This window comes from Dromaius novaehollandiae, chromosome 4 (assembly GCF_036370855.1).
Source record: "Dromaius novaehollandiae isolate bDroNov1 chromosome 4, bDroNov1.hap1, whole genome shotgun sequence".
Taxonomy (NCBI): Eukaryota; Metazoa; Chordata; class Aves; order Casuariiformes; family Dromaiidae; genus Dromaius; species Dromaius novaehollandiae.
In genome coordinates, this window is record NC_088101.1 from 78,450,798 (window position 1) to 78,474,162 (window position 23,365).

General features: G+C 36.3%; 1 protein-coding gene across 5 annotated transcripts in view; it reads left to right on the plus strand.

Annotated features, from left to right (window-relative positions):
- ZFYVE28 (zinc finger FYVE-type containing 28) overlaps nt 1-23,365 on the plus strand; it is a 158,393-nt gene that overhangs the window by 100,348 nt on the left and 34,680 nt on the right. For all 5 annotated transcript variants that reach the window (XM_064511525.1, XM_064511521.1, XM_064511522.1 and 2 more), the window contains exons 4-8: nt 2,063-2,265; nt 3,839-3,928; nt 5,788-5,877; nt 8,853-8,954; nt 14,234-15,601. In XM_064511525.1, coding sequence (XP_064367595.1) covers nt 2,063-2,265; nt 3,839-3,928; nt 5,788-5,877; nt 8,853-8,954; nt 14,234-15,601 — 1,853 coding nt within the window. The remainder of the gene's footprint in view (nt 1-2,062; nt 2,266-3,838; nt 3,929-5,787; nt 5,878-8,852; nt 8,955-14,233; nt 15,602-23,365) is intronic.

The window sequence follows — 23,365 nt, forward strand, 5'->3', positions numbered from 1 at the left end:
ATATTATATATATATAAACATATATAAGGGAGTTGTTTCTGAGCAGAAAAGTCTATCTCCAATGTAAGTACATGCTATCATTTTATTTTAGTGGCTTTGTTATGCTGTAACTCTTGTTAGACATATATAGGTTTGTTCAGCTGACATTTGTTGCACTTAATTCACTTGTTTCACGTATATGCTGAAAATAAAATGGGTTCTGTGCAAAATACTGAAGTCTGCTTTCCTTGTCTTACCTCATTTTTCTCAAAGTCATACTTCCACAGCAACTTGTAGAAACAGGGGATTTGATAGTGAGTAAGCTTTAATTATTTTAACCAAGGGAAGACTGAATAATCAGAAATGGCTGTGACAGATAAGATACAGGTCCATTAGTGCTGAGGTCTGTTGACTTAAAAAAAACACCAAACAAAAAAAAAAAGAACACCAAACAACAACAAAAAAAAACCCCTGACATCCTGAATAGTAAATCCAGTGTCTTCCTGTCTTGTTCAGTCCAATATACCTCCATGTGTTCTGTTTTGGAAAATTTCTGTCAGATTTGTTAATTGTAAGCTCCTCAGATTCAGGGAAGTCCTGGGTACAATTTACAAAATGAACTTGGTATGTCTATCCCTTATAATCATATGTTCAGCAAGAACAGCATCATTTTTTTTTTCTTCTCATTACCATCTGACCTTCCACTACCTTCATCCAGCTGACACCATGCTCCGTTTTAAAATGTGAAGGGAGTCTGATGTGTTGACTTCATAGCCTGGGCTTGGTATTTAGGGAGGACGTGATGGGACTGTTGTTTTTGCAACCATTCATAATGAGTCCGTGCAAATCCTGTTATCCTTTCCTACTTTAAGGGACTAACAAACCAGGATCACAGCGACAAAAAAACAGCAAAAAACCCAACCAAAAAAGAAATGTCTCTTTGAATGCACAATGGAAAATGCTTGAGGAGTGACTGAGACAGCCAGGATATGCTGGGAGAATAAAAATTCTCCCTTTTTTCAGTTTGTTACATGAATTAATGCTCCTGATCATTGCAGATCAGACTTTCACTGCCTCTAGCAACAGAGTTGTTGGTTTCAGAAGAAGTATAATCTGTGCAGGGCTGCAGTTCTGTTGACTCGTGCTGCTAGACAAAAGCAGGGTGCTCCTGCAAATGCATGTAGGGAGGAAGACTTGTATGGACTATTTTTAAATACACATTTATGTATCCCTGTCACTACTCTGAGTCATCTTTAGACTAAGAGTACTATCAACAAGTAAGACTTGCCTTGTCCATGCTCTCCTGCAATTTACTGCTTTGGGCTGAGAAGAGACAAGAACATAAAATTCTCTTGCAGCTTTAATCAGGCTGTTGAGCAAGGTCTAGGCTTGCAAGTCCTCCATCCAGGACTGGAGAAATGCCTTTGGTCTGCTGGAGTGGAGGAGGCAAGGACAGAGTTGTGAATAGGGATAAAAATAATGAAATCTTCAGGAGTAAAACAACATTGTACATTTTCAATTAATAAAAATATTCCCATTAATAAAATACAGCCAGTATGATTTATGTCAGTGTGTGTTTATCTTCTGAATACGTGCATGTCCCTTCCAAGGGACAAAGCCAGCAGCAGAGATTATAAATAGCTTCTTTTCAATAGCAAGGTTTAAAAAATGTTTTATTAGTTTGTTAAGGCTGCATCCTGTGTCTAAGCCAGGGTGACCATTTTTTGAAAACGTCACCACAGTCACGGCATTTCTGTTCATTCCTTAAGGAATGGGTTTATTACTTGAATCAAAATTGCAGGTTCTTCAGTCAACTCTGTGGTTCTTGTACTTGAACTTCCCACCTCTTCTCCTGCCTCCCTGGCTGAGCTACTCCCTAGCCTTTTATGTGAAGACCTGTGACTATCAACATATCTGTCTCATATCTTTCACTTGGGTAATAATTAGCTACCAATGAGTCTAACGCCTCCCTGCCTCTGGTATTAAATATTTCGTCTTGTGATTTTTTTTTTTAAGTACAAGTCACTTTTTAATTAAAAAAAATAAAAATTAAAATTTTCTCTTTTAAAATGTATTTTCATAGTGTTTGGCTGCAGGTTCAATTATTATGAATCGTGAAATTGAGAGCATGGCTATGAGACCGTTGGCCAAGGATCTGACCCGGAGCCTAGAGGAAGTCAGAAACATCATTCGTGACCAGGCCTTAAGGGATTTGAACCTCTACACTGAAAAAATGAAAGATTCACTTAAACATTTTGATGTTCTTTTTGCTGAATTTGAATTAAGGTAACAGATTCTAAAAAAAATTCCTTCTGAGTATTGGCATGGCTACTACAGCTGTTTAGCTTGTTGGTTTTTTGGAGGTTGGGTGTTTTGTACTATTTTGTTCTTATAGAAAAAGTATGTAATTTTTTTATCATTTGAATTCTTCAGTAATTTGTTCTATTGTAACATTTTTTTTCCTTCCAGTGTAGCAATAATGAAAAGAAAATTAAATAGCTTTTTGTCAATCAGCATTTGCTCTCTTCAAATAAACTGTAATCTTTTATTTGCATACTGGCATCTAGCATTTGAGGGAGGCTTTCCAAGATGCAAAAGGAAGCCATAAATCTCTTCCCCTAACTTTTTTTTCCCTTCCCCAGAGGCAAGGCAACAAATAAAAGACGTAAAAAAACCCCATGTATGATAAGAAAAAAACTGGAGATTAGGAGGTTTCATTTTCTCTTGTGCTTAGAGAAAAAGCAAGGATGCACCCAGTGAAATTTAAGAAGGGAAATTGAAATCTCATGAAGGAAATTCTTTTACACAAGTCATAATTAAAATCAGGAACTCACTGATGTAAAACCTTGAGATTCAAAAGCAGGATAGGAGTTTACAGCAAAAGCAAAAATAATTTGAGAGCTATAAAAATTACCCGTTTGTTGGGTCAAAAGTAATGTCAACCAAATACTGTGTTGACCTTTGGAATTTAAGCCAACTTTCTGCACCTCTCAGACATGTCAGGATGCTGGACAGGATTATCCACACAATGAATACACTGCAGCCATTCCTACCTTCAGCAGAAGAGGTTTTCTCTCTGTTATTTTGCCCACATAAGTTTTTTTCTGATTTAAATTTTACAGGTATGTTGAAAAACATTTTAATCAAAAGCACTGGTTAAAAACACCTTTTCTTTTTTTGCCAAACGTGACTTTTTGTACAGACACTGATGGCAATCGGGAGCTGGTTCTTGACAGTGCCAGTGCAGTTTCTAACCCATCACTGCTAGCTGTAGCACACATACAGCATTTTTACTTGCCATTGTTCTGCAGAACAACTTTTTTTTCCTTCGTAAGTTAGCTGTAGTGCACAAATGACTGATTAGGTGAAGCAGTGATGGAAGACCAGTTACTTCTACCAATAATTCTTGCCTTGTGCATTAGTACTTTTGTGCGTAATTCAACATAGAAATGAGGTCAACTTTTTAAGTCTTTTCGGTTTGTCAGTAGAGACAGAATTTAGCTTTGCTAATATACAGAAAAAATGCGTATTTTAGATTATTTTTTTCTCCAGGAAATGCAGACCTGTCAGGATATGTCAGGACCTACCTCCATGTGCCATACAATATGAAGCCATAAATGTGATTACTAAGTGGATGTAATCGTACTCATAAAATCACTACCAAGTTCCATTGCCTTAACATGCAAGTCTTACAAATTTCTTATGCTGTGCAATTCTCATAGTGAGTGCTGTCAAAATAAATTGAAAATATTTCAGGAAATGTTATGTTGCTAAGATAATTTTGACCTAGGTTTGTTTTTTATCTGATTGTCAGAGGAGGTGAAATAGTAGTACATTAATTACTTTATAATCTTTGTAGTTATGTGTCGGCCATGGTACCTGTGAAGTCTCCAAAAGAATATTATGTACAGCAAGAGGTAATCGTACTTTTTTGTGAAACTGTGGAGAGGTAAGCATTTTAGATAACTAATAGATTTCATTTCTGTTTTTACTTTCAGTCTGACTATTGTAGAAATACCTTATCTATAGTCTTTAAAAAGCGTCATAAAAGATCAGGTATTTTGCTTTTTTAGTAAGCAGCCAAGTACACAGTTAAAAAGTGTTAAGCACTATTGCCAGGCACAAGCCTTTTGTAAATAAATAAATAAATAAAAATTAAAAAAATACTGTAGTATTGTTGATATGTGTAAATATAGCTGTGTAAATGAAGACCAAGCATTTAAATGAACTAAATCAGTTTAAGTCAGCAGGACTTAAAGATGTTTAATTCAAGAATACATGTGGAGAAGGTTTAAGTAATCTATGAACCTCCGGTGATTATCATAAAGAACTTAGAGGCTTGTTAAAATCTTAGAGGACTGAAGCCCAACCTTTATGCCTATAAGGAGCTAATTTTTAAAAATTCAGCAATTTATAAGCACTTTGAAGAGTACAGGTTGTAAGACAAAAATGTGAGTTTGTTTGGAAAATACCATGTTGAGCAACTCTTATTTCCTGCTTTGACAGAGTAACTAACGTAGCAGATGGGCAGGAGAGGGGAGCAGCCTGTGAAATACGTCACAGCTTTAGTGAGGTTTTGAGCAGTGCGACAATGTTCTCCAAAGGGAGCTAGTAAAGTGTAGTCTGGATTAAATTGTTAGAGATCAATTGACTGTAAAACACACTTGGAATAAGTGTTGTTTTTTCTGTCACGTTAGGAAAACTTGTTAAGTGGGACCCTGATGTTGCTGAGGCTTTCGTTAAAGAATGAAGCAGTACAGAACACTTTTACAAATTGTAGATGACACCAAGATCAGAAATGTTTCAGGCATTTTAAAAGACAGAATTAAAATTCAAAATGATCCCAACAGGTAGGAGGAATTACCTTCAATCAATAAGATAGCTTATAAAAATACATGCTGCATACTTGCCCATTGAGGTGAAAATCGTGATTTTGCATTTGAACCTTTGGATAACCTGGTAGGCAGCAAGCTGTAGGAAATAATGTGGGGGTCGTAGTGGGCCATATACTGACTGAGTCAATTTACTGCTAGCATGAAGGAAGTAGTGATCACTTTGCTCTCTGTCAGCAGCAGTATTGACAAGACAAGCAGGGACAAGGAATAAGACCAAGTTGTTAATTCCATTCCACTCAGGGCCAGTAAGATCTCAGCTGCAGCAGTGTGTGGTTTTGGGTGCCTTCTTACAAAATCATGTGGACAAATCGGAAGATAAGAATTATGAACAGGCTTAGAAAACATGACCAAGTAGAAAACCTAAAAGAACTGGGTTTTAGTCTAGTAGAAGAGACTTCAGGTATTTGAAAAGCTCTTACAGAGGATGGTGAGGACTTGTCCCAAATCTTAGATTCTGAGACTTCAGTAATAGTCGTTCTCTATAACCATTTTTACTGTGGTTTGTTTCTTTAGGGAACTTTTACCTAGTAAACTTTAGCAAGTTCTGATTAAAAATGAAACTAAATACTTACCCTAATTTTGACTATTAGCTGCAAACCTTTAAGCATCAGTCGTTTTCAGTAACAAGTTGAAACTTATCATGAAATAGTCAATGATTTTGGTTTTGGACGGTTATAAAAGTTTTGAAGTGTTTAAAGATTTTTTTTCTAATATTATTGTTTTTTATAGTGGAGATGGCAACAGTGTGTGTGTGTATGTATATATGTATAGTATTTTGGATTATACAAAAACATTTCATGAATTAAACACTGTCAGTTTGGTTTGCACAACCCCTTTTTCATAATTTCCTGTTGACTTATATTACTTTAGAGTCAGAGTATCTCTTTCTAAGTCATTTTATTCTTCTGCTTAGAGCCTTAAGGCTTGGATACCTCACTCAAGATATGATTGATGACTATGAACCAGCTTTAATGTTTACCATTCCAAGGTTAGCCATTGTGTGGTAAGTATTTTTTTCTAACTCATCTCCACTCCACCGCCCACTCACTTAAAAATTTATTGAAGACTTAGAAAACTTTGTTCAGAATTTTGGCATATTTTCTTTCATCTGAATTTGTTCCTACCTTCTTACAAAAATGGGGATTATGATTTTTTTTTTTTTTTAATCATTAGAGGCTTAACTTAAATCAAGAGAAAAAAGAAAGGAAGAGAAGGCAGAACTTTAAATATAAAAGGCAGAAACCTGGAACAGTTGATCAGTCATCCTTCAGGAAGAAATTAAAAAATGAGTTAATAACATCAGTATATAGAATGTCACATAATCAAGAAAGTATTTTTGAATGTGGATATGCTGTCTTGCTCAAAAGTGCTGAGGGATGCAAGTCCTGAAAAACAAAAATTTTCAATAGTAATTGTGTATTTTTCTAAATGACTCTAGGTCCAAAAGAATTGTTGTGAAAAACTGAGCGCACTGTGACCAGTGAGTTAGGTTTAAATCTTTTTTTGAGGGAAGTATTAATGTATTTAAAGTTTGCACAAATTTGTGCTACTGTTTTGCCCTGTATCAACTGCTCAGACAGCTAAGCGTTAAGCCAGCTTTTTTTTGCTTCATGCAGTTCATTGCAATATTGTGTACTGAACAAATGAGGAGCATTTTTTCTAATGAGTCATGATTTCATAAGACAGCAGTTTCTCTGGAGTAAAGCCAGCATATTTTTAATATTTTACCATTGGCGATGTTTTAAAGTTGGCTAATGTAACTAGTATAATTGAGGGAAGTAAGAAACCTCGAATCCTGAGAGTTACACGCTTCTCCTCAGGAAATCCCTCTGGCCCGTTGTTCCTGTTAAATAGGATATTGTCTGTAACTGTCATGGTAAAAATAATAACAGTTATAATAATCTGATTATTAAAAGACAGCAGGAATGTAAGAACTCAATTTGAAGCTTCTGGTAGACACAGTCAAGAAGAGTACATCATGACTAACTGGAAGGCCAAAGGCTCTATGAGAAACATTCTGCGTCAATCCAAAAATACAAAGAAGGAAAGAGAGAGAGAGAAGAGAAATCAGTTTAACTGGTCCCAAGTACCAAGTGATCTGAAAATAAATCACTGCCATGTAAAGTTCCACAGAAAAATTACATCCTCCAGATGTGGTGATGTCTTGAAGAAATGCAAGCCTTTTATATGGACTGTGAAAAGAGATGCCTTTGTATGCAAGACAGATACAACTAGAAGTTATGTTGCTGTGCAGTGTTTTGTGAGAGCGGTGTGTCTGGGACAAGGACGAATGCTGGCCTTCCCTCAGTCCTCTAATCGCAAAGCTTTAGTTTAAGTTACTTTTCTGACATTGTTTTACTGTACACATTATACAGTATATGTTGCATAATAGTAACAGATGTCAGCGAATTTTTAACCCAGTAGGAAATATCAGAACTTTTCAATTTTCGAGTGCCTCCATGGTGCAACTGTATTGATACTTTGATTCAGCACAAGATCATATATACAGAGGCCATTTCAAAGTCAGTTTTTTGTAGTGCTTTAGCCCTCTTCTGTTCTTGAATTTCTTCAGAGAGCTAAGCTGTAGAGAAAGCAAACTATACTTGAAAATTGTCAAAGGAATGTTGATTTTGTGTCAATTAAAATTTCAGTGAAAGCAGCCTCTAGCTTCCACTCCATGAAGAAATAACATTTGTTCAGGCAGAACATTAATACATAAGTCAGCAGTAACTACTTCGCTTCTTGGCAGCCTGCTTGTTGAAGCTCAGAAAGTAAAAAGAAAAATTAAAAAAATAATAATAATAAAAATATATATATATATCTCCGTGGTAACAGGATAATTTGCCTTAATCCACAAAAAAAAAAGGTGACTTGCAAAAGAAGCAACTTCCCTCTCCCTCCATTTCTTCCCCTTCCCATGCCCCCACCCCCCAAATCCTAATCCCAGAACCAGTGTTGATCACCTTTAGTAGTCAAATTTCTTGGACCCTCTGTTATCTTGACAATTCTGAACTTTCTGATGGCCATCTTCCAGCCTGATGGGAGACTACAGTACTATCCTGGTACCAGGGCATGAGCCAGACTCTGGGTTTGTAAACAGAAGAAAAAGAGCAGTATTGCCCAGATGGTAAACAGAGTGTAAGTGGTCATTTTTTTTAATACTTCAGTGGGATTCGTATTATTTGTGACATCAGCATCGCTGCTGTGTGCCAAAGAGCTTCAGGTGATTACGCAGGGTGCTTGCTAGTGAACAAAAATACTTGCAAGATGCATCAACAGTCTTGTTAGTGAGCTGAGTGTCCCCGTTATTCTGGCTGATTCAGATACAGACCACCTAGAAAGCTCTTGGAAACAGTGTTTAATTTGAGTGTAATGAAAATAACCTACATTTGAAATACAGTCAACTCAGTTACCCAAGGTAAGGGCAGGAAGGGGAAAATGCCCTAGCTAAAACAAAGTGTGTGTAAGCTAGGACGTGAGAACACACATGATCCGTTTGCCTTTGAGAAATGTAAGTTGTTTTTGCAATAGGCAGAGGTTTAAATAGTTTTAAGCTAAAACTGATTTAGATTGGAAGGAATAAGCCCTTTGCAATCTCTCTCAAGTCAGTGAGCTTTCCCCAAATGCCCCAACTTACTGGATAATGAGTTTCTTGTTTTATTTTTTTTCTTGGTCAGCTGCAACAATGAAATAAATGTATGTCCTTCCTTTTATGCTTCCACTGCTCTTTCTCCCATACTGAGGGAGGGAAGGGGTAAGAAAAAGGGGCCTTTTTCCTGTTGCTTTAAATAGCATGGTATTTAAACTGCAGTTGAAAAAGAGTAAAATAAGATAACAATACAAAAATTATGTCACCTGTAACTTGAGTGTAGTTTTAATGTTTATGCACAGTTACTTTTCTGACTACTCATTCAGTAGTTGCTCTGTGTGATGAAATTTTGATTTTTGTGTGTGTTCGTGCATGTTTCTGAACTTCAGTGGCCTTGTAGTCTACTCCGAGGGACCATTAAACTTGGACCACAAGCCAGAAGATATGTCTGAACTCTTCAGACCTTTTCACACCCTACTAAGAAAAATAAGGCAAGTAATAAAAGATTGTTGTAATTGCATCTTTTCTGTAGTGAAAATTAGAGACCTGAATAGTACACACAGATGTCTAGAAAACCATTTTTGTGGTTACTGTGTGAACCATAAGTTATATATTTCCTTTCATCTACCTGATGTACCTAGTTGTTGTTTTTCATTTCACTGGAGTTTACTGAACTTTTTGTCTCTTTATAAAATTTCCCTGTCTCTGAATACCATTTTATTACATTTCAGTTTTTCCTTGTTGGTGGATGATGCCTGAAATATTAAAGTTGCAGTTTATTTTTGGGAGACCCTGTTTCTAATTAGCATCAATGTTTCAGTTTAACTAGGCTAATTACATTTTCTCAGTATGTCATGGTGCAATATTAAGATCATTCTTAATCTAATAGAAATTATTGTAAGTTTTTCATACCATGGATCTGTTTTTAAAGGGTGGATCATTTTATATATACCTCTTTTCATTGTATTTTAGTCTAAATAACCATTAAAGATATGTTTTTTGGCTTAATTTAAGTATAAAGGACACTAAGATAAGTTTTTCTCAGTTGAGGTTTTTAAAGGACTGATTTGTTATTTTGGAGAAATCAAACTATATCTTTAAAGGATCTTTATATTCAGTGCACTTTCAAAGTATTTTGTTCTGAGTGTGTAAATCCATGGACCCTAAAATTTTAGGAGAATTTAAATTTCTTATACATAAATGCAAATTCATTCCTATAAATCTCTAAAGATAATTTGGCAAAAGCTTTTTTGTCTTATGTCCAATTTTCACCTGGTTATCTCCATTCCTGTCAGTCATTATGATGGTTTGATGTAAGAAGAATTTTTACATAGACTAAGGTTATCTGGAAGAGAGTAACCTATCCATAGGTTAGTCTCCTTTAACCAGTTGAGAGAGGTGAAGCATTTCCTGTGGGAGAAACTAGGCTGCATCAGGGAGTGGTTCAGAGAGGAGTCATGTCTGAAGTTAGCTTTTATGAACGTCCAAACCATATCCATTTGTGCCCCTTGAGGATTTTTCTGGCATTTCTGTATGGAAGAGATACAGTTTTATTTTTAGGTATGTTAGTGATACTGATCTTGAAATCTTATGATTAAAATGCACAAATTAATGCCACTTTTTTCCCTATATTTTGAATGATTATGGTTTTATTAAAAAAAACTGATTAAAAAAGAAACACATGAATTTTGAGTGGCAAAACTTAAGTTAGTAAAATTCTGAAAAAAACACAAGAAATGGTACTGAAGCTTAGAAAGTCAATGAAGTTTACATTAAAAATATCTTATTCATTCCCAATATTACAGCCATTGCAGAAATTGTCACCATTGTATTCTACTGGATTAATAAAGCCAAAAAATATTTAAAACCTAATATACTTCTCATAATCTTTACTTTCTGCTTACTCCTTACATTTTGTAACATGGAAAATGAAAATCAATGAAGTCAGTTTATTGCTTAGTCCGTTTAATTTTCAGTTACTCAGAACTTAATGATTGGGCTGAAAACACATTAGTAAAATGCTTATTTGTTCAATAACAGCCCTTTCCAATGCAGCCTTTAAAAATGGAAAGAATGTTTTAGTCTCATTTTTGGAAACAGGAGTTCTGATATACTCTAAGATTTATATCATATTTATTCTTTCAAATAAGCAGTAAGATTTCAGTTGTCTAGGCACGCAGAGTTCACATAGTGTCCTTAGTGAAACAGTATTTATCAGAGCTTTGTGAAAAATTAAAGCAAATTAAAATGTAACGTGAAATTACATCTCCACAGTAGCCTGGGAATTGAAGGAATGTCAAGGAACCCACCCAAAGAATTTGAATATTTGAAAGAACTGAACTTAAAATAAAAAAAAACCTTCAGTAATAATCTTGAAGAAAAAGAGATGAAATGAGAATAAAGAACAATGAAATACAAATAAGAAATAAGGAAGGAAAGCAAAATGTCTGCAGCACAGTATTATACACAGCAAAGTGTACAATATAACGTATTTATGTAGTATAAAGAAATTAATTTAAATAATACCTAAACTATCTGGATTATCTAGATCCTTTCTTTTAAATGACAGATTCTTTTTTTTAACTCATCAGATTTCAATTCCTGCTCCTTGTGAATGTTCACAGAAACCTATGATGGAAGTTGGAGTTAGATATTTGTACTCCTCTCTAGCAAAAAGGGAGCATTTTTTTCCCAGGAGTATTTCTTCAGTCTCCATCACTAGTAGCTAAAGCATGAAAATAGACTCAAGGAGTCTTCTGTTAAAATATTTACATTCTATATTTTAGTCATGTGCCTGTTGCAAGAAAAAAGAAAAACATCTTATGATCACATCCCAGTAAATTTTGCCACTGAGTTTAGTAAGCTATAACTTTTTAGCCAACTAAATATTTTCACTCATGGAATAAACCCAAATATACAGATGATAATTTTGTTGTATTATAGGCTGTTTTTAAGCTGAATATTCTAAAAGATTTCTTCTATTAAGTGTCACTAAAGTAGAGACGTACTGTATTTACACAGATCCACGTACTTAAATCAGAACTGGTTTAGGAAAATATCTGTTGGCTAGGCAAATCAGCTATATTTTTGGTGTCTTATTGATGGTTGGAAACTCTGAAAACAATAAAGATTGTTGTATGTGTAGGCTCTCTGCCAGTTAGACCAAGAATAGTACTTTCAGCTGCTACTTTATAACCAAAAGAATTCAGAGAGTTTTTTAGGTTTTGGTGTGGTGGAGGGGCAAGCAATGAGTTCAAGTATTTTAATTAAAATCTGTGCAAGATGCTTGTGTTAATTTTGATTTAGGTATAAATAAAGTATGTTGAGGTATCAGTGAATTAGCATTGGTATGTTAAACATACTATCAGTGCATAATTATGTAATAGTGTTATCTCAGTTCCTTTTAAACTAAGATATTTTCATAATTTCTGCCAAGCTACTTTAATCTGCCTAGTAAGTATACAAAGCATATCATCTGATTTAGGCATGAATACTTGATTTATTTACCTGTCAAATTGAACATTCTTGTGATAAAATACTATCTATACATGCAACTACAGATTCATTTCGTCATGAGAACTACAAGAAGACAAAATTCCTTAGAAATATCCACTGAAACAGGGGTTGGAACTTGGCTCTCTCCCTTCTCAGACAAGTGATTATTAGGTAGCAAAGCTGTTACGTGATGTGAAGAATCAGGCAGGCATAAAAGCAAACATTTTGGCTTCTGCTAAACCATGTTTTCTAGAGACATACTGTATCTCCAATCTTATCAAGGGTTCTGAGTATTGCTATTTTGGACTATGAGCACCTAAAAAATTGTCGTTTGAGACTGTTATGCACAAGCGTTTTATAAGTAACACAAAATAAACAGATGCAGCAGCACTTCATTTTAGGTCTGAATTTTATTTACCCTATGCTTCTGAAGTGGAAGCTGCATATAAAAGCAGTCCCTTGAAAATGGGGAAATCCTTCAGGTAGAGAATGAGCTGTATCCAATTCTCCCATGTTTTGGGTGAATAGTTTAAACTCTGATATTAGATCATCCCTTCTTGCTCATGCTAGGACCTATCACAACTCTATTTTGGAAAGAGAGACTTAGGTGCTTAATCCAGGGGTTGGTTCAAAGCTGTGAATTGCTGGGGAAAGGCATATTCATGTGACTGAATGTACAGTACCATGGTCATTTGATTAAGTGCATGATCCTTCTGTTACATGGTAAGAGAAATCTGCAGGCCTTGGCTGGGGCGTTAATTCGGTTACAAGCACAAATTAAGTGATGCCTTCTGAGCAGCCAGTAAAATGGAGGAGCCCAGTTTTTGAAGTAACAGAAATCCAAGTTATGTTGATGGGAGAGACAAATGACTATAAACTTAAATGACCCTTGAGACAAGCCACAGTCGTTCTCCAGAAGGTGGAATAGTTTGACTTTGCTACAATTCTCTCTTTAAAAGATGTGCCTTAACTCAGTGAAAACATTATCAGCAAGTAAGGGAAAAGGGGAATATATTGAAATAACTTGAAAGGAATTCCCTCTCTTGATAAGTTTTTGCCATTGTGCTGACAGAAAATAGACAGGGCCACCCCATTTAGGTCTAGTGAGTCTTTCAAATTGCAGAGCTTTGGATGATTTATGCTTTAATAGAATAACTGCAACTACCAGTTTCTCAGTTGCATTTTCAAACCTGGAAGAATTTTTTTTTCTTCTGCAAGTAGTGTTTTCATTTGAGTGGATATTGAAGCAACTCTGATTTTGGTTCAATATTGCAGTAGCTCTTTTGGCACTTCATCTTAATTTTGAGTTCTTTTAAGAAGTTGACTGAGCTTAAAAGTAGATTAATAGTGTATCGAAGATTAGTTAGTATTATTTGCAGCAGAACAAGATATACTTTCAGTATTTTTTTCAGACCAATCAGAAAAAAAAGTAATGAAGTGCCTTTAATGTATTAAATATACTATTTAACATTTTAGCTGTTATATTTATTTGTGAACATCATTCTTTAAAGGACCAAAGTGCAAAGAATTACTGAGAAGACAAAATGGAAAACTGTCAGATTATTTTTCCTTTATTTGTTTTTCACCTATTCAATATTTAGGTATTAATACCAGAAAGCAGAAGAAAAACAGCTGTAACCTTATTGTAATCACCAAGACCTACAATAGTTTGTATGAAGACACTGAACAGATTAGGATGTCTCCAGAATGTTAAAATTTGTTATCTATTGCAGTCTGAGACTTCTAAGACATCAGCACTGCAAAAGTGATATTGATTTTTTTAATAAATTCATTTTATCTGATAATGTAATGCTGTGAAACTTCAACTGCACTCTTTTGTGCAATAATTTTCAGGGTCTAGTTCCAAAGATAGCAAATTTGTATGCTAATTGAAGTCAAATTTGCAGAATAAAAAAATTACATGACATAATTATCTAATGTGGGTAACACTGTCTCGCTCTAAGCAGAAGGGAGGGGGAACATCTATTTTATTTTTGGGATGTGTTTTGAGTTATTGTTTGGCTTCATTGCAAGGATGTAGATAATCTGGTAGCCTGCATTTGCAAAAGTAATTTCAGGTTCAGGCATCATCAATCACACGTGTTTTGAATTTGAATACAAAATACACCTTGAGTTATACAGCTGAAAGTACTCTGCTCCTGAGTTCAATTTCTGAATTTCTTTGCTAACTGTAAAAGCTTCTGGAAAATCTGTAACGTCAGTGTCTTCTGTGACTGCAAATGCAAATTCATGTGTGTATTCCTTTCTTTCTTAGGGATCTGCTTCAAACATTAACTGAGGATGAACTGCACACACTAGAACGTAATCTCTGTATCTCTCAAGATGTGGATTTTCCAGTCAGAACAGATCCTGAAGTGCCCTCTGTCATTACACCGGGCATAACTGCAACTTTGCCTGCAAAGGAGCTTTCAGCAAAAGCTGAAAACAAGGAGGCTGAGCTCGCTTGTTCTATGCAGTATGATGAACAGGAGCTGGAACAGCTGAATCGGATGGTACACAGAGTAGGGGATGAGATGTCTTCTCTGCTTTCCCCTCCAAGCATCTGTCAGTCTCCAGCTCACAGACCTAGTCTAAGAAATGGTTCTAGCACAGAGGCCTCACCAACAAGACACCATCTTGACAATTTAACTGATGAAGAGGACAGAGTTTTTTTTATGGATGACCTAGATGGAGCAGGAGAAGCTCTTGCTGGGTTGGATTCAGTAAATGATACTTTTGCTTGGGTGAATAACCCTTGCCACAGTTCAAAACAGAACCTGCAATATAGAGACGCTCTACTGTACGAGAATGGTCATCAGACAGAGGAAACTTTGCTTCTGAAAGATGTGGGAAATGACTTAAGCAATAATAACAACATTGAAGATAGCAAACAGAGGTCTGGCATCTCAGTTCAAAATTCCTGCAGCTGTTTAGAAGGTCCTGATTCACAGTTATACCTCAATGGTTGGGATGCATATGCTGATGATGCAGAAATGGCAGAAATGATAGCTCACAGGACAGGTGGAATGAAAATATCTGCTACTGTAATATTTAATCCTAAATCTCCCTCTAGCTCAGAATCCCCAGTAACAACTCCAGAAGCAGCTATCGGTTGTGTTGCTGGATCTGCTAATCCGTTAGCAAATGAGGAAGAGAATGAATCTCATAAGCTCAGTATAGCTGCCACAAACTGTCTAATTAATTCCTGTGTGTGTTGTGGCAGCTGTGAAGACAGCAGGGAGGGCAGTGTTGAAGGTTTAAAGACTAAACATTCTGCAGGAAGTGTTGTAAATGCTTCGTATAGTTTAGTAAAGTCTAAAGAAGTGGACCATGTGGATAACTTGGACAGTTCAGTCCCTGCACAGGAAACATTAAAACCTGAAACTTCTCCTGCTTTGCTAGCAGACAGAGACTTTGGCAGGGAAGAGCAGAAACTGCCAGTCTCCTCTAAGTGCCTGGCACATTCCTCAGGTTCACAGGTAGGAGTAGAAAATGAGTCACAAGGAGAAGCAGAAATCATCTCAAATCAGCAAAAGAAGTGGGAGAAGAGAAAGCAACCAGGTGAGAAAAAAATGGAGAACAATGAAGACAATAGTAGTGAAAGGACTGCAAAGGAAGACATCAAGTCAAGATCTAGTTCAAGGTAAGAGCATCTTGGGGTTTTAGGAATAAGATTGGCATATCAAACAAATTTCTATATCCTTGTACTTTAATGATCAATGTATATTTAATGTTGATTTTAAAGGGAATAGTATGTTGCAAGCTTAAGGAATTTTTGAATACACGGTATTTTTCTGAAAGCTTTCTATTGGACTTTATCTGGTTTCTTGGAAACATTTGGAGAACACTTGATTTTTAAACATGTAATGTCTCCATATCATTGAAATGAAGTACACTAATCTCAACAGTGTAATGTAACAAAGAGTGTGTTGCAGCTAAACATTACCTGGATGATTACATGGCCATTTTGCAGAAAAAAAAAAACAAACAGATTCTAGAAGTTTGCTTCTGCATTAGTTTACAGAGTTAAATTGTGATCTAATCACATCCCAGCTTCATTGTTATCTTAGCTCAGTTCAAGAAAACTTATCTGATCGTGTTGCTTGTGGGCATGGGTGTATATATATGTGTGTGCGTGTGTGTGCATGCATGCACACACATATGCCAGAGGAAGCTAATAAAGAGTGCAGAAGCAGCTTTTAAATCCCTTTGACAAATTCAACCACAGTTGACAGAAGAATAGAGGTCATGGGTTAAGGTTTTGCATGTTGTGTGAAAATAAGGAATCAGGTAGCAGAGAGAGACCATAATAATATCTGTATTAAAGAAAACACTATGCTTCATCTCAGCACTGATTAGACATCAGGAACACCTTATGACAGTACATATTCAAGGTATGTTTCTTACACACAAATCTGCAGGAAACCAGATTTCATTTGTTTTACTATTTATGGGACAACTTGTTTTGTTATGAACTCTGTCCTCAATTTCTCTGAAGTATGAATGTCGGAAAGCAGAGGGAAGAAATGAAATAAAAGTTGTTGTTTTCTGTATTCCTGCTACAATTCGCTTCCTTTGATGTTTCATGCTATGTCAGTACTATGAAGATTGTGTGCCTTAAGCAGGATCTGCTTCAGAATAACACAGTGGAACAGCTCATATCGTGAAACACTGCCACAGTATAAAGGCTACAGAAATAAAAATGTACTTAATACCATACCAGTTGAATTATGAAATACTTTACTAGCAGTAGACATAGAATGAAGAGTTCTCATGGCCAGAGCAGTAGGTCAACAGATGTTGCTTAATTCCTCTTACATGTGTAACAACTTATTGTGTATAAAACTATTTTTGAGGAAGTCACTATTCATCATCTTCAATACTTGTGATTTTAGGCTTGCAAGTATGATCATATTCAGGGCTTTATAACAGAAATATCAAATGAACTTCATTTTAAGAAGCAATTCACAAATCTCTCTGATATTTCATGCATTTATACCACTTTAAGTGGAATTTTGCTTAAAAATTACTGTGTAGTTAATTACAATGTCTTGATAAATTATACATGTATTACAAAACCTCAGACAGAACATTTGTCTACTTTTTGTACTTGGGCAAGATATTAAGTGATATTTGGAAGAGCAATTCTACAAAATGTATTAAAATTATATGCAAGCTTATTTTTTAGGTTTGTGTATGTAGTAACCTCTTTTTCAAGTGCTTGTCCAGCCTCCTATTAGTATCGTGTAAAAACTTTGCATGGAAAATGTATTTTTACAAAGCATTCTGTAGATCTGTGTTTCTTTATGTGAAGACTCTGGTCCTTTTGTTTTGGAACTGGCTCTTAACAACTTCATTTAAGGGCTCCTAGTTCCTGTTTTGGAAGAGATGTCAGTTCCTGACTGATCTGTCCATGCCATTTGTGATTCTGCACAATCAGTCACACCTTCCCTACATGGTCTCTTTTCCAGGTTGGAAAAGTCACACCCTACTTAATCATTCCTTGTACAGAAGTTGTCCCATAACTTGGATCATTCCTGTTGTCTTCCTCTGAGCCTTTTTCAACTCTACTATTTCCTTTTAGAGATAAGGGAACCAGAACTATACACAGTCAAGGTGCAGGCAAGCCGTGGATTTGTCCAGTGGCATAATTATTTTCTCTTACTTTTCTAATGATTCCTAATATTTGACTTTGGGGGTTTTTGGACTATTGCCAAGCAGAGAGCTCATGGTTATTTTGGAGTTGCCTATCAAAGCCCCAAAATACTGCTTGTCATCTCAGAGAGGCCATCGTTCAATAGGTGAAGCTAAAACTGTGTCTCCCCATGTTTATCACACTGGATTTCCACCATTATACTGGCTCTTTTAGATTCTGAGTAGTTCTTCAGCCTGCCCTTTTTCTTACTACCCTGAATAACTTTGTATCAGTAATAAACTTTCTCACCTCGTTGCTCTCCTCCTTCAGATCGTATATGGATATTAAAGTCCTCAAGACCCCAGATATCTTCATTGGTGACCTCCTGCCCTTCTGAGAGGGGGTCATTTAACAATAACTCCCTATTAATGGTTGAGAACTATTAATTGATGTTGGGCCCTTCCCTCTTATACTGTAGCTGCTTAGTTTTCCTAAAAGCCTTTGCTGAGGTACTCTGATATTTCGGGGGAAATTTGTAGTCAGCATGGATTTACAAAGGGGAAATCGTGCTTAAGCAACCTGATAGCCTTCTATGATGAGATGACTGGCAGGGTGGATGTGGGAGGGTGCAGTGGATGACTTGACTACCTTGACTTTAGCAAGGCTTTTGACACTGTCTGCCGTAGAATTCTCATAAACAAGCTGATAAAGTGTGGGCCAGGTAAGTGGTCAGAGAGGTGGATTGAAAACTGCCTGAACTGCCAGGCTCAGAGGGCTGTGATCAGTGGCACAAAGTCCAGCCGGAGGACAGTCACTAGTGGTGTCTGCCAAGGGTTGATACTGGGGCCGATATTGTTTAACATCTTCATTAGTAACCTGGATGATGGGATCGAATGCACCCTCAGAAAGTTTAACAAAGGACTTAAAATAGGGAAGAATGGCTAATAGACCAGATGATTGTGCTGCCATTCAGAGGGACCTCGACAGGCTGGAGAAATGGGCAGAGAAGAACCTCATTAAGTTGAACAAAGGGAAATGCCAAGTCCTGCACTTAGGGAGGAATAACCCCATGCACGAGTACAGGCTACAGGCTCAGGAGTGGTTTTGCTGAGAAGGACCCGGGGGTCCTGATAGACAAGTTGATCATGAGCCAGCAGTGCATCCTTGTGGCAAAGGCTGCCAGTGGTATCCTGGGCGGCGTTAGGTAGATCGTTGCCAGCAGGTCGAAGGAGGTAATCCATCCCATCTACTCAGTGTTGGTGAGACACACCTGGAGTGCTGGGTCGAGTACTGGGCTCCACTCTACAGGAGAGATGTGGATTTACTGCAGCAAGTCCAGCAAGGGGTCACAGGGATGATTAAGGGACTGGAGCATCTGACATATGAGGCGAGTCTGAGAGGTGGGACTGTTCAGCCTGGAGAAGAGAAGCCTGAGGGGGGATCTTACCAGTGTGCATAAATGTATGATGATGGAGTGTAAAGAGGAGAGAGTCAGAAGCTTTTCCATGGTGCTGTGGTAGGATGAGAGGCAACGGGCACAGACTGAAACACAGGAAATTCCACTTGAACATAAGAAAGCACTTCTTCACTGGGAGGGTGGTTGAACACTGGAACAGGTTGCCCAGAGAGGCTGTGGAGTCTGCTTCCCTGGAGATACTCAAAACACGACTGGACATGATCCCAGGCAACCAGTGCTCTAGGTGACCCTGCTCTGAGCAGGGGGTTGGACCAGACAGTCTGTGATTCTGTGTAATTTTTTTTGGTAATGTAGAGATTGTCAGCCAAGTCACCCTTATCCTCATGCTTGCTGAACCCCCTCAGAGAACTTCTGAGAGATTTGTAAGGAAAGAACTTCCCTTTGCAGAAGCAGTATTATTTTTATTCCCAGGCAGATTTTCCCATTCTTGTCTACTAATTTTAGCTTTTGTTAAGTCATCTAGTAGAAACAGCAGGCTCACAGGATTGGAGTTCTTTGGATCTCCTTGGAGTCCTTTTCATTTTTAGACAGAGCCACCTTTAAACTTCAGGTATCGAGAGAGTTCTAAATGAGAGGGTAATGATTCACTACTGAGTTCTCCTAAAGTTCTTGGGTGGGTATTTTTAAATATTTTTACAATATATTAGTGTTCTTTTTGTCCATTTTCACCATGGCCTCTTCTACAGTCTCTGTTGATTGTAATTAGTTGTCTCTGTATTCATTGTTTAGACTGCAGTGTATCTGTTACCAATTGGCAAGTCCTATCCCAACTTTTCATAAGCGGGGAAATAATTAAGAATGGAGATATTTTGTTATTAATTTGTTGTTCCTTTATTTGGAAATATTCTGAGATTAATTCATTCAGAATATTTTGTGTGAGACAAAAGATGCATCTACTGGGGTCTTTAGATTTTATATGTATGTATGAATGTGTATATATGTATATAATATGTGTGTGTATACACAGATTTAGTTATTGCCTGTGAATTGCTAATCATGTTATTGGGGGGAGAGAGAGAATTCAGTTACAGAACAGAACATGGACCTTTTCTTACTCATGCTGCCTGTATGGTGATTAATCACTGCTTTTCAGTGGTATTTTTAAATAGGAAGATCATATTAGGCTTCTGTGACTGTTCCCTATTACATGCTTGTGCAAGCCAACTTAACCATAGGGGAAATGTTTGAGACAGTAGATTATTTTCAGAATGATGGACCCATTAGCTTGAACAATAAGCAATCTAATATACACAGAATAGCTTCAGGATATGCTCATTCATCAAATTGATAAATGTATTTACTTTCTAGTTATGGTAAGTCAGCAACCAAGAGAAGAAAATGTTCTTTTCCTTGTCTGAATCAAGGAGCTTTCAAATGTGCACATTATGACATAAACTGTTTCTTTTCAGTAAATCAGTTGTTTTGGGGGGGATTTTTTGTTTGTTTTTTTACTGTACAATGTGACATTATTTGAAGGTATACTTTCAGTGTGATCCGGTCAGGTTTACTGTAATTAATCCAGAACTTTGCAACAGTGCATAGCTATTCTAAATGCCCAGCGAAGTCAGACATTTACAATCTAGCCTCAGTTACTCAGTTGGTAAGTTAATGTTCAGTGAAGTTGAAAGTACACATTAAATACTCTTCTACTTAAGATTTATGTGTTGACGTGTATTTCTGACTTTGCTTTTTAAGTTGGAGCTGCTAGTTGTTTCTTTATTATCTCTTTCTCCATTATTTGCTTGCAAGTATCTTGAAGAAATCAAACACAAAGGGCACTTTGAGTCTTGGGCAATGGGATTAATGTCATGCAAGTATGAGAAAAGCGCTAGCAAGAATTTAGTGAGTATCTGACTGATGCTAGGGACTGTTACAAAATAAAGGTCATCATGTAACAGAAAGCAAACTGGTGAAGGGGGGAAATAATGTAAGAAGAACAGCACAGAAGACAAAATTATGGAACAGAGTAGCATTTAGTATTTTGGGGTAAGAAAGACATAAGTTAATACCAGAAAAATGTTTTAGATCTGTATCTAGTATTCCTTCTTTTTAAACTGGAAGCAAGCTGTACAGATTTTTAAAATGCTTATTCTGTCACTGTATTCTTGCTCTTTCCAGGAAAAAAAACATATAGATTGAAAATTGCATTTATGTTGGTGTTTTGGAAATAATTGGCTTTCTGCTTCTTCCAAAATTGAAGAATCCTTGTAAAACTGTTTATTCTTCTACATGTTTTATGAAATTTAGCAGCTTTTTTCATGTTGTCATGCAGTGCTAGTATTTTCATGTTTTAGGCTTAAATGCCTGGTTCTGTTGTGTGTGCATTTATGTATGTATTGACCTTGTAGTAGTTCTGAAGTGTAGTTTCTCTCCTTTCCCCTGCAGGTCTATTAAGTCTACCTTAAAATATAGTATTTTTGCCATTTTCCTTCATTTGTTATTTGGTGAATGTATTCTTAATGAAGCCTTTTACAGTGCACATGAGACTTGGCAAAAGGAGCTGAAACTGGTGGTGAGAATTTAATTTGTTCACACTTTCTGCAGGTTTTAACAGTGTCCTTCATCAGCTGTTAGATGTTGGTGCTGTTCACATTTACTTGTGGAGACTTAAAAAACAGAGTATTTTGCCATATGCTTTTGCAAAGTAAGGAGGAGGAATGATGCATATCCTTGGAAGAGCATATTTTATTTGCTGTTCTGTGTTGCAATCCTACAATAAGATAATTAAAATAATCTTCTCCAGCTTGGTTTTCAAGTTGTCCCATTTCTTAGCATTGCAATTTCTTAGCCTAAAAATGTAAAATTAAATTTTTAAAATTTTATTTCCTTATCATATTAGAATTTCTTTGTAAAAAGATGAACAGCTGTTTTCTACACTGTCAGATTCTGATTTTGATTTTAATGCCTACATTTAATTTTTCTCACTTGTTAATAGTATGTAAACTGTTAAGTGTGTGCACATTCCACCTGTATAACTGCATGTAAAACAAGCATTCTGATTTTGGGGTGGCTGGCATTTACTGAAAAAGGATCTTTCTAGTTTTAATTTGACTCCGTAAGTGGTCCTTAATCAAAACTAGAGTAATCAATATTTCAATACAGATTAACTTGATTAAATAGGTCTTAAAATGGTGCTTTCCCTATAACATTTCTATCACAGTCAGACTTAAGAGAACTATGCTTTTCTTCACACGATAAAGTTGTCTTTTTTCATAAGAATGTGCGTGTTCACCTACCTGAAAACGTCTGTTTAGCCAACTTGTATTGATTAGTCTTTTAACCAGCTATTGAAGAGTAAGAAAATTTCTCATCAGTGTAGCTAACAGCAAGAAGGAAATAATAGTTGATTGGGAATAAAATACCAGCCCTTAATTGCAAAACTTTCCTTAAGCAAACCTTTACCTGGCTATTGAACAGTTGGTTGGATTTCCTCTGTTCCCCCTCTAGTATTCTCTTTCTTTATTGTATAATCTTTTATTTATGCAATTGGCCAAATTCAGATTTGATCCAAATGAGTTTTCACCCCTTCCTCCTCCTCCCTCCCCCTTTTTAACACTGCAAGTTGAAAATTAAAAGTGACAGTTTTTGTTCTTGTCTGTTGAACACTTATTTTATGTAGTATCTGATAATACAACTGCTTTTATCAAGTCTTATGATACAAATAAAAGGTGTCACTGTTTTATAAGTCACTTATCTGAGTGGATTTGGTATAGTTGCCACATGAGGCTTTAGAGTTAGCTCACATGTTGTGTGGGATAGACTAAGATGAGAAGATCTGTGCCAATTAATTAATGTAACCTGGAAAGCAGTTGTAACTCAAGTAATAAAATCCATGAAGAAACTATCCCATGAAACAATGAGTTTTAATTAAGCGTAAGAGTCTGGAAACACATTCTAATGGAAAAGAGCCATACAAACAAGGATAAAAGTATCATTGATTTTATTTATTTATTTTTGCTTAAAATGCCTACCAAAAATAACCAAGAACAGCAGGTTCACTGCTTCAGTGTGCCAGTAGTCCATTAAAAGAAGCAGCCATATCACCCCATGTCCCTTTGCTTTGTTCTGTCATACCTTTATTCTTTAGTTCTATCAGAAACTCTGGAGAATTCTGATTTTTTGAGTTTGGATGCAGATTTTATTCCACACTAGAATGGCATTTTAGAAAGAGCCTCATAGTCTTTAGGACCTCATGAATGAAACAAACTTGTGCCACCTTAGATGATTTAAGGTGAGTCCTATGAATCCCACGACGGGGGAAGCCCAATTTAATATGGCATTAACTTCAAATGCGC